The sequence below is a fragment of the Etheostoma cragini genome, chromosome 10, assembly GCF_013103735.1.
Source record: "Etheostoma cragini isolate CJK2018 chromosome 10, CSU_Ecrag_1.0, whole genome shotgun sequence".
Lineage (NCBI taxonomy): Eukaryota > Metazoa > Chordata > Actinopteri > Perciformes > Percidae > Etheostoma > Etheostoma cragini.
This window is the reverse complement of record NC_048416.1, coordinates 2084344-2095600: the sequence shown is the minus strand read 5'-3', so window position 1 is coordinate 2095600 and position 11257 is coordinate 2084344. Positions and strand designations below refer to the sequence as shown.

Genomic DNA, 11257 nt, shown 5'->3' with positions numbered 1-11257 from the left:
GGGGGGGGGGGATTAGCATCAGCTGTGTGCTTGGCCATAAAGTGGTATTTGAGACTGGACGTGCTGCAATGATAGCTCACTTCACCTAACCCTAACGACCAAACACACAAATCACTTTGGTCTCGTCAATGGAACCTTTGGCAACTTTTAAAAAGTAACTTTCCATCCAGAATCTTATCGGCGTCCATTTTGGGGTCTTGCGCTCGCCATCCACTCAAAACGCAACTTTACTACTCTTTGGCCGACTCACGAGCCCAAACAGCGTGTGTGCGGCGTGCCTGTTGTGGTGTTTCCGGTCTAGCTAGATCCGGTGGGTGTTGTAGTTTTTCTAACGTACTAGTTGTTACAACAGCATGTGAAAAAACTACAACGTTTGCCAGGCCAAAAAGAACGTTAATCTCCCCATTAAAAATATTGACGCCGTTAAAATGGATATGCGTTAACGCCGTTAATAACACGTTTAACTGACAGCACTAGGGGGTAGCCACATTTTTAGCACATTCTAGTAGGATAGTGCAAATGTGATGAATGTGGGTTGTCTGAATGACCGGTTGATTAGTGCATTTTTGAAAAAGAAAAATATATATTTTTTTTTTTACATGATTTTTATTTCATAATGCAGATTTTTTTTAGTTTTGGGGATTCCTGTTCAAGCTACAGTGCGTAGTTTCTGTCTCCCCCATGAGGATTTGTAAGTAATGACAACAAAATTGTTGGCGCGTCCACATGATAAAAGCATTCCATGATCCCGCAGCCCCCCACCCCTCCTCCACGCAATTACTTGTAGCCGAGCAGGACACGGAGGATAAAAAAAAAACATGATGGACTCTTCAGAAGAGGTCATTATCTTCCCTCAAGTTTCTGCGTAGGAAAATCGCCGACGCCCCAATCTTCTGAACACAGCCATGCTGAGAGATACAGAGAGAGTTGGGTGGAGCTGGTAGTCCTTATTAGCTTTGTAGCAACAATGGATCGGACGTTTGTTAACATCAAAAAGTTTTGCCCTAAAGCTTTCAGCGTATTTCTGGTTATTCTACTTGGGAGTGCTTTAGAAATGACAGCTGTGCCTGCTGACACATACGGAATAATAGGGAACTACTGCTGACTGCAGCAGAAAACTGAGAGCTAACTATCCTCTCTCTCTCTCTCTCTCTCTCCCCCCCTCCCACGTGACCACAGGACAGAGAGGCTCGCCAAAGAGATCATGAAGGAAATGGGGGGGCACCACATCGTGGCCCTCTGTGTGCTCAAAGGGGGTTACAAGTTCTTTGCAGACCTGCTAGACTACATCAAGGCCCTGAACAGGAACAGTGACCGCTCCATCCCAATGACAGTGGACTTCATTCGCCTCAAAAGCTACTATGTAATATATAATTTGTTCCCCTTTGTTTAATCACTAAGGGTGTGGTGCACTTTTTTAAGTTTTTTTTTTTATGTAAAAGCAGGCAGTCACATTTGATCACACTTAGTTTAAAAGATTTACAAATTTGAATGCTTAAAGGTACCCTGTGGAGTTTCTGACAGCTAGTTGCTCTGTGGAGCAATGTTTTTACAAGCGCTAACCCTAATTTATTAATATCTTGTGCACGCACATGTGCATGAGCATGCAGGGCAGATTTCACGCCTTTCCACTGGTGCTAAGAAGCGTAGTGTTGTGCCAACAAAGACAGAAAAGAAAAAGACATTGTAGATGTTTTTATTTGATTATGACAATGCACAGTAATCACCGAAGACTAAAAACACAAGGACATCAAGCTAGCAACCATGGATGTGAACATGTAAACCTAGCAAGATTTAAAATGGTCAAAAAATTGGTTTTGTAAATGTTTAATAAGTAAGGAAATACATTCAGAATGTGTGTTTGGTTTAATTAACCCGATTTCCAACCAAATGTGTGTAAAACATGAACTCAATATGCTGACCCTTGTAGAGGAAGAGAGCGCGATCAAATGTTGTAATAAAGGGTGCCAGTCAGATCTCAAAACAGGAGAAAACATGTTTACATTTCCAGTCAGTGAACAGGAACACACCTTAAGATACATTCACATGTCGCTACACGTAGCTTCATATAGCAGTGTGTATGTAATGCAAACACTGCAGTGACGTGTCTGGAGCAGATGACCATATAAAGAAAAGGATTGGCATCAGGTTGAGCAGAGAGTAGAAAAAAATCAGCTGGAAATGGAGGGTTCTCAAATATGATACACACACACACACACACACACACTGAGAGTTAGACAATAACTAAACACATATTACAAAAAACTGGAAAAGTTATGGAATTTGAAGAATGCAAATTCCAGGCTTGGAAAGGTTTTGGAAAATATTAAGACCTAGAATGTTTTAGAGAAGTCATGGAAGTTTTTTAACAAAGCATGTGGTTAATTTAAAAAAAAAAGAAATCTTCTAATCAAAAAGTGTATTTCACATCGTCTTAAACGTTCTATTCTGGGCGTGATATTATGAATTCCACTTTGCACCACATACATTGTCATCAATTTTATTGTTAAACATCTGAGGCTAAACCTTAAAACAGATTTTTATTTTTATTGTATAATGTCAAATGAGATTTTCAGGAATATGTAGTCATGGAAATTGGTTAAAATGCATATGAACCCTGTACAAAGATGAAAACACACCAACAACCATGACATAGAAACGTGTCACGATGTCCAGTTTTTTTACTTTGCTCCACTTTTTCCACCTTTTAAACAGATAATGAGAAGTCTGTAACATGTCCACTTCCTTCCCTTCCTCGCAGAACGACCAGTCGACGGGTGAAATCAAAGTAATCGGTGGAGATGACCTGTCTACACTGACGGGCAAGGTATGAAGCATAAAAAGCAGCATGATTATGACTAAAACAGTCTTTGTTGACACTGATCAATATTATTTCAAATGAAATGAACTTGAAATTAGGAACGACTTGTACTGCTGCTGTCCATCATATCATTTCTTACTGTGTATTCCCACAGCACTGACATTTGAAATGAAACTATAAAGCATTAACTGATTCATAATTTTTTTAACCGGTTCGTTGATGATGCTTATTTATTAATAATGCTGATGATTGGGCTACACACATAATGATGCGGTCCACGCCCACACGTACCAAAATAACTCCCGCGCTGTTTCTGCTATAGAAATTCACCAATAAACATGCATGCGTATAAAGCTTACACGCTGAATAGAAACAGTATATTTCGCCTTAGAAACCCTAATAGGCACAATATCTTCTCCAGCAGGAACACAAGCATGTAGTCCGCCGTTGTTGTTATGAGACGTCGTCGTGGGATAAGAGGTCGAGGGGTGTGGCGATGACATGATGAAAACGCGAGTACGCGGCTTCGCCGTCCAAACGAAGACGCCAGCAAAGGCGCCAGTTTTGATTTTTTTTCACCCCAGGACCAGGTTTCATATAAGTGCGTTTCCAGGCAGTGTGCTTACAGGATTCATTTGGACGATGGGCCAAAACGATGCAAACCGTGCGTTTACAGCTAAAAGCGTTTCTGTGTGGATGGCCCCCTAGACTCGAGTCACATTCCTTTTGAGCATACTACAGTCAAATGTATCCAGTCCACTGTTTTTCATTAATTTCATTGTTCTTTTGTTTTTACGCAGAATGTCCTGATTGTGGAGGTATGTACTAATGTTTTCTAATGTAATAAAGTCGTCCGCTTTCTATTCCAAGACCTTTTTAATATGAGCTTCTTTCCTGCTGTGTTTAACCAGGATATCATCGACACTGGGAAGACAATGCAGACATTATTGCAGCTTCTCCAACAGTACAACCCCAAAATGGTTAAAGTAGCAAGGTAAGCTGATCCTTTCAAAACAGATTTTTCTTCTTGTGGAATCTTGTGATAATGTTTCTATGTTACGTGACAACAGATGGTGGTGGTTTCTAATGACAGTGTGCAGCTATTAAGTATTATGACTGATGATGAACTTTGGTTTTTGTCCTCAGTTTGTTGGTGAAGAGAACGCCAAGAAGTGTTGGCTACCGACCAGACTGTGAGTTCAAGACAATAAATGTTTATTTTTTTATTTTTAGACTGTTAGTGATATGAAACGCTCTTGCTTTTCCAGCGTTCAAGACACATGTGGTGATAATAACAGTCCAAAATTATGAGAAAAAGACACACAAAACTACCACAAGGGGACACAAAGCGACATAACAACCCCAAATTAAAACAAAAATGCCAAAAAAAGAAACAACACGACTATAAAAAGACACAAAAACCTGCAAAGAGACACAAATGTATGGGGAAATTGCTTATTGAAAAAATCTTTTCTTAAAGAAGGACATCTAAACCCCACACCAAATACTCACATCTAAGTCAACCACAATGCTAGGGAAAACACTTGTGTACTGTATGCTCTGCATACCTTAATTTCAGTGTTAGTTTATCCCGACAAAGACACGTAACTGATTTATTCCCCTGTCTTTCAGTTGTAGGATTCGAGGTGCCTGACAAATTTGTGGTGGGATACGCACTAGACTACAACGAGTACTTTAGAGATCTGAATGTAAGTATTGTGAGATGGATAGAGAAAACCTAGTGATTGAAGTAGCTTATGTTTCGTGCTTATTAGAGTTTGAACAACTAGTGTGGAACTGTGTTAATGTAAGGTATGACCAGGAGAACAAACATGTGAATCAATAATATGCACACTCACTGATCCTTTTCTGTTTCAGCATATCTGCGTCATTAGTGAAACGGGGAAGGAGAAGTACAAGGCATGAAGAGCACATCAAAACCCTTTGATGTGTGGTTATACCCTCCCCTTTTGCGGTCCTTTTGAATTTTATATTTTAATACTTCATAATTGTGTCGTAAAAATACTCAGCCTGCTCAGGGTCCCTGACACTGTTGGAGTACTAATCTTGACCGTTGCATTGCCTGTTTTATCCACAAAACACACAACTTTTGCAAAATTTGATTGCCTTAGCTAGTAACACATCTGGGTTAAACGGCTGCACCCAGAATCTGTATTAGTATAATGCTTCTGTGCCCCCCACAACTAATAAATTATTTTTTTATGCCATGGATTTATTGATTCAGAGCAATGCTGCTAGCTTTAAATACAATATCACTGTTGTGCCAAATTAAGAGTTACAACATTTGGCAACCTCCAATGAAATGAAATAATTATTTGATTGTAATTCTACTTTTACCTTAAGGAGGACATTGCATTTTCTTAAATATTTAAAGGATATGTGCATTTTGGGACTAAACAAATGTTTGTTACTGAGGTGTGTGTGATAAGATGTTTTTCACATTGTGTAGAAAAGTAACACAAATGCTGACTTCTGTCCCTAATTGAACACATAGATTCGCTGAAGATAAAAAATATCCTTATTTATGTGTTAATGACATCTTTGTCTTTAGTTACACAAAGAAATCGGATGCATGGATGCCTTGTTCAGACAGATATCTTATTTATGCTGGAAAATATGTATAGTTTACAGACAAATGTTCAATTGATACACATGCTGAAGGTAAAAGTGATTCAATCCTAATTGAACTACTTGATCTGTATTTACCTGTCATTGAGTTGAACATGATTTCTTTTGGTTTTTCAATTTCCACCTTATATATGAAAATGCCCTGGTTCATTGTAAACCAGTGTCAACTAAACTTTTCAATACCAGCAATTAAATGTTCACACCCCTCATGTGACTAGTGTATTTCCCTACACAGATTTATATACTATATGACAACAAATAACTGAACCTGGTTCACGTGTATCAGTGGGGATGCAGATAAGATTAAAAAAAAGTGTTCAGTGTGTTACTATAGTATTTATGTTAACAGAACTCCCAGCTTTCTAGGAAGAAAAGCTTATAATTGACTGAAATAAATACCTGCTAAATGCTAATTTTTTTTGTTGAACAAATGGTGAAGTTTTTCTCACTTTTGTGTCCAATTGTTACCTGTATATTTATTTTTTTTATATTTTATTCTGATAGTCTGGATGGTTTGCAAAACAAGAATGATGCAATTTTGAATTTAAATTAAATGATTGATCATCTCATTTATATTGTTGATGAAAACGTCAAACCTTTTTATCTCTGAATTCACTGAGTAGGTTTTATCTGCAAAATAAATTACACCATAAGTGCAAGGCAATAAAGTTGTGTAGCCAGTATGACAATATGAACAGTGGCGTGATTGGCTGCTCTAAATAACTCATGAAAACAGAAAGTCTGCCGGAACAATCACACCTCTATCCTCCCGGAGGTATCTGCATAGTCCGGCAAGTTGGAGGATGCAGCTCGCTATATCCCGCCTGAACATGCCGGTAAATGAGGCAGTTTCATTGGACAGAGCTGCTGTTAGCGTTAAAAGGGGCGTGAAGTTTGCTGCTAGCAACTAGCTAACCTAGCTCCTGATCATCTTGGATCTGGTTTATTCTTGGCGGCGTCCTCCAGAAACGAAAAACGAATTTGTAGAGCGAGTACTATTTGCGATAGACACTGTTGTAGTTTCTTCTGTGAGACGTAAAAGCTACTAGGTTAACGGACAGGACCATTTAGTTTGTGAAATGTTGACCCAGCTGCTCTGTGGACATAGCATTGTGGCTATCGGCGTTACTGCTAACTTAGCTAGTTAGCCTAGCAGGGTAGATAGTTAGGCTGCTAGCTGTGGATGAAACTAGCTAGCTAGCGAGGAGCCTAACATGACACTGGCTTGAATTAGCTAGAAGCTAGACTCACGTAATGAGAATCACTTAACGCCAGCGTCGTTATGTTAACGTCAGCTACATTATAATCGATTTGTTTTGCACTTAAAGTCAACAGTTGGTCATGGCTACCGATAATTAGCTAATTGAACGCGCTAACATGCAGTGCTAGCTAAGCATAGTAGCGTTTCAGTCGTCACGTAGCTACTGCTGCCCTGCACCAGCAAAAGGGTCGGTAGCCTGCAGACACAGGGCATTGTGCGGTATGTAGCAATGGTATGCTAACCACCCACAGTTGGTCATAGCACATGCCAGTTCTGGCAGACCACACAGTCATGATATGTAGAATTATAGAAATAGCGTTGTTATGATTAACAGCCAGGTTTAAAGCGCTTTAACACCGAAGTTATACAGGAGACAGGGCCTTGCGGTTTTGCAGTGGGTTTAATGTTACATTTCGTTAGCTAGCTAGGTTGTCTAACGTCAGCTTAGTTGCCTGATTGATGATGTTTCTTCAGAATATGTAAAGTCAGCAAAGTTTGGAGAGCAACAATGTAACACAACTGAGCTGGTTAGCCATTTTAAGTTCATTAATTAGTGGCGGGCAGCGTTAGCTAGCAAAATGAACAATTCAGGAGTCTTGCCCCAAGAAAAGATGGAACTGGATCTGGAAATACCATCTTCGTTAGCTCAGGGCGATGGACACTTGAGAAGATCCAACAGTGCACCCATGATAAATGGCCTAAGGTTTATACAACATGACAGTTACTGCATAATATTTTAGTGAATGCGTTTGTCCTCTTATACAAATTGAATTACAATCACCTCATGGGTAGAAGATACATGGTTGGTCTGTTAATTTGTCATTCCAGTGATAACTCCCAGGTATTCCAGAGAGAGGTCCTGCGTAGCCGGAGAAACAGCACCACAGTTGTCAACAGGCCCAACATGGTACAAAGCTAAACGCATTTTTATTCAAGTAATCTATGTCCTCATTATTGTGTATTGAATGTTCTCTTCTCCACACTCATCCTTCTTCACAGGTCCCTTCATCACCTGTTCGCGTCCCCAGCACCAGACTTCATCAGATAAAACAAGTAAGAGGAAGTGTTGTTTTTGACATGTTTTGGAAGTCAAAAGGAGCATGTCAGACCACCGTCTCCTTCTCAAGCCATAGGGAGTGATGGTGTCTTAAAAAACATGCAAGAGGAACACTTTTTGGAGTCCACAGGGCCATCGATCTTCAAGAGTTGATCAATTGGTAGTATCGGACTCAAACAGAAATGAGGTGTTGGATAAATATTTATCAAAGACTGGACAAAATCCCTGGAGTTCGCTTAAAAGTTTTACTTGCAGCAAGTAGAGTCGGTTTACAGCACTGCAACGTAAGTACAAAAATAACAGTGAGATTGCTTACAAAAGCAGTTTTTTAGAGTGAAAAGGGAGTACCGTAAAAAGCACAAAGAGAAACACTGTTCTCTGTTCTGACCTGATGTCTCCTCCGCATGGCCTACCCTCAGGGATTGCCTGTGCTTTCAACAAGGTCAGAGATAATCATGATTATCACATGGGAAACAAATGGACGCACATTTTCTTATGCCAATAGTTTAACACTAAAATGAAGCAAAGCCTGTAGCAAGCATAACGTTTTTAACTAGAGGTTACTCTGGTGTAATCTGCTGACTAAATTTAATCTCCACAAGCGAAATCAAAAACGGTTCAGTTTTAGCTTTTGAGATGGCATTAAACGTCCAATGGAATGAACATTTCACATTAAGTTTTTAAGCTAGATAGAGAAACTGACCGACCTCCCTCCCTTCACCAGATACAGTATTAGGGGACCAATAAGGTCTACATAAAAGGCACTTCAGATACAGTATTAGGGACCACTATGGTCTGTATAAAAGACACTTCAGTCCCAGTATTAGGGGACCACTAAGGCCTAAATAAAAGCATCCAAAGAGCACCATGTCACCTTTTAAGGCTGTACCTTTTTAAGTTAGAATATTAGGCCTGATTGTAATGTCATGAGACAGAATAATGTCTAGTTGTTAAAACTACAAATCTGTTTGAAGAAAGCAATATTTTGGAAAACTAAGATAACAATTAACGTCTTGTGTGCTTCTGCAGGAGGAGGGTGTGGATGTGATGAACAGAGAAACTGCCCATGAGCGGTAAGCTGTGCGTTTGTGAATGCAGTTGTGGATAAAGAGATCTGCTTGAACTCTTACTTTGTGTAGGTACAAGGCTAATACGCATCCACTTATTCCTTTTTCTGTTTTTATTCACAGGGAGGTTCAAGCTGCCATGCAAATGAGCCAGTCCTGGGAAGAAAGCATGAGTCTGGTAAACCTCATTACGGATTGTCCAATCCTTATCCGTGTTGATATGTGTTGTTTTGAATCCTTGAAAGTTAGCTCGGTTTTGCCTCCCACTGCATGTTTTGGCCCTGGGCCATTGTCGTCCTCTCGATCTCTGTGGAGTGGACAAAACACAAACATGCCAGATTAATAGTGAAAACATCTGGAGTTATCAGGGCCACCAGTCCTTCAAGGTCAGACTGAGTTGGTAGTATAATACTCCGACACAATATTTTATTGATTTTCATTTTTATTTTATTTTTACTACTTCAACACCTAGTACTGTAGATTTGACTTGGCCACCAATGTGTTTGGCAATCATGTGTGTTCTTAGAGTGACAATGATTTGGAGAAGTCGGCATCTTCGTCTCCAAAGCGCGTCGACTTTGTGCCTGTGTCGCCTGCACCATCTCCAACAAGAGGGATAGGAAAAAAGGTACATCTGACCTCCGTGTTCTTACATGCACATAACCGGATTATGCTATGAGGTGAAGGTAGTACTTAAAGCGTTTTCATGGTCTGCCGGAATCTGATTTCACTAACAACTTGAAGTCAGATTGATGAATGGAAGTCTGCGTGGCAGCCTACAGGAAGCAATTTATTAGAAGCTGAAAAACACAAACTTGGTTGTGTTTTGTGAAATGTGGTTGCGGCAGCTTGAAAACCTGTATTTTAGTGCGAGCCACATCAGTGTTTGTGTATAGAAACACTTCTTTACATCTGATTTATTGTTGTTGCATGTTATGCCAAAGTTGATCAAAAGGTTGTTAATTGCCGCTGGTCCTAATTATACAAATACGTAAATATACTAGAAGGCTAGTGCTATTTTTCCTGAGATCCTTACAACTCACTTGAAAATGTGGCAGTGACGTAATAAAGTACACATCATAAACAATAAAAAATTAAAATTGTAAGAAAATAAAACACAAAACTTACACTATCATTTTATGGCAGCTCATAAAATAACAAAATGAGTCCTTAGTAGCGGCCCCGCCCTTTGCTGCATGTCGTTGGCTCCCCTAGCCTGTCTTCAAGCTATCCTGTTGATTAAAGGCCATAAAAAGCCCCCAAATAATCTAAAATCTAAATGTACTAAAAGAATCAGATTATTGCCTTAATCAGTCTTTAATCTAATCTGTCTTGTGTTTCGCTTTCTTGCAAGCAGCAGTGTTTCTCTCCCTCGCTGCAAATCCTCGTGAGCAGCAATGGCCTGACACCCAGCCCAGTACCCAGCCCAACACGCCGCTTCAGGTGAGCAACTCCTGGGAGAAAGAACTGCAGTTATTAACTTTATAGTCTACAAATGTTACTTTTACTCCGGTTGTAAATCAAAAGCCTGAGAGTTTCCTGTGAGACTACAGCTGCTCCCAGTTTGTCTCTACTGGCATCGACTGAGTTTCCTTTTGCCAGGCTTGGTAGAATAAAAGACTTTCCATGCACTTTACTACTATTGTATTGCTTGTATATTTCTGGGTTACATTTCAAAATCCCCTGGTTTGACAAAATGTGCTTTCTGTGCTCCTTAGCCGACGGAGTCAAAGCCCAATCAACTGCATAAGAGCCAGCATACTCGGGCCAATGAAACGCAAAGGTAGGCCCCCAACACGCCTGAAATCCCAAAATGCTTTGAGAATAAAGGTTAAAGGCACTAAAGGACTCTAATGGCTCACAGTATTCTGTTTTAGATTTGATCACATTCTAGGTGTAACTCCTAAATGTAACTATTGGGGAGTGCTGTTAATTAACTAGTAAGCTCTGTCATGTATGCTAACTCGGATAAACACTGCAGCAACCACAGACTGTGTATTGAGCTTCCTAAATGTCAGGGTCCCTTTACTCGACAGGCGAGATGGAGACAGAGAGTCAGCCGAAGAGGCTCTTCCAGGGCACCACCACCATGCTGTCCTCCGATGTCTCCAGCCTGTCAGAGCTCAGTTCCTGGTAAGACTTGGGGGATCAACAACAAAATGTCAGAACAACCGTTCAAAAGCACACTGTTTAGGTAAGGATTCAGCCAACGGGTTCAGGTGAATGAAGCTCCGGGAAGAGAGTGGATTATCATGGTCTGTTAAAAAACAAAACAAAAAAAACACCGGGTCGGGGGGCAGTAGGGAGTTGGAATGGGAACCGGAGGGTCGCAGGTTTAAGTCCCCATAAGGACCAAAGTACGGAGTGTGGATTGGTAGCTGGAGAGATGCCACTTAACCTCT

General features: G+C 40.2%; 2 protein-coding genes and 1 non-coding gene across 4 annotated transcripts in view; all 3 read left to right on the top strand.

The window, feature by feature from the left end:
- Positions 1-5679, top strand: part of hprt1 (hypoxanthine phosphoribosyltransferase 1) — an 8465-nt gene extending 2786 nt beyond the window's left edge. Inside the window, exons 3-9 of the mRNA XM_034883402.1 lie at positions 1180-1363; positions 2762-2827; positions 3622-3639; positions 3733-3815; positions 3968-4014; positions 4454-4530; positions 4700-5679. Of these exons, the coding sequence (XP_034739293.1) occupies positions 1180-1363; positions 2762-2827; positions 3622-3639; positions 3733-3815; positions 3968-4014; positions 4454-4530; positions 4700-4747 (523 nt within the window). The 3' untranslated portion in view covers positions 4748-5679. The remainder of the gene's footprint in view (positions 1-1179; positions 1364-2761; positions 2828-3621; positions 3640-3732; positions 3816-3967; positions 4015-4453; positions 4531-4699) is intronic.
- A 658-nt stretch (positions 5680-6337) lies between these two features.
- Positions 6338-11257, top strand: part of fam122b (family with sequence similarity 122B) — a 5520-nt gene continuing 600 nt past the window's right edge. Inside the window, exons 1-9 of one of the 2 annotated variants that reach the window (XR_004658219.1) lie at positions 6338-7434; positions 7560-7638; positions 7731-7784; positions 8818-8861; positions 8979-9033; positions 9382-9483; positions 10213-10298; positions 10574-10638; positions 10892-11049. Coding sequence is in view for 1 of the 2 variants with exons in the window: in XM_034883399.1 (XP_034739290.1) it covers positions 7310-7434; positions 7560-7638; positions 7731-7784; positions 8818-8861; positions 8979-9033; positions 9382-9483; positions 10213-10298; positions 10574-10638; positions 10892-10988 (707 nt within the window). In the remaining variant the exon portion in view is untranslated. The remainder of the gene's footprint in view (positions 7435-7559; positions 7639-7730; positions 7785-8817; positions 8862-8978; positions 9034-9381; positions 9484-10212; positions 10299-10573; positions 10639-10891; positions 11050-11257) is intronic. The other variant, XM_034883399.1, reaches the window with a different exon arrangement.
- Positions 9135-9277, top strand: LOC117952323. Its single transcript, XR_004658385.1, has one exon. It is a non-coding gene; the product is annotated as a small nucleolar RNA U109 (small nucleolar RNA).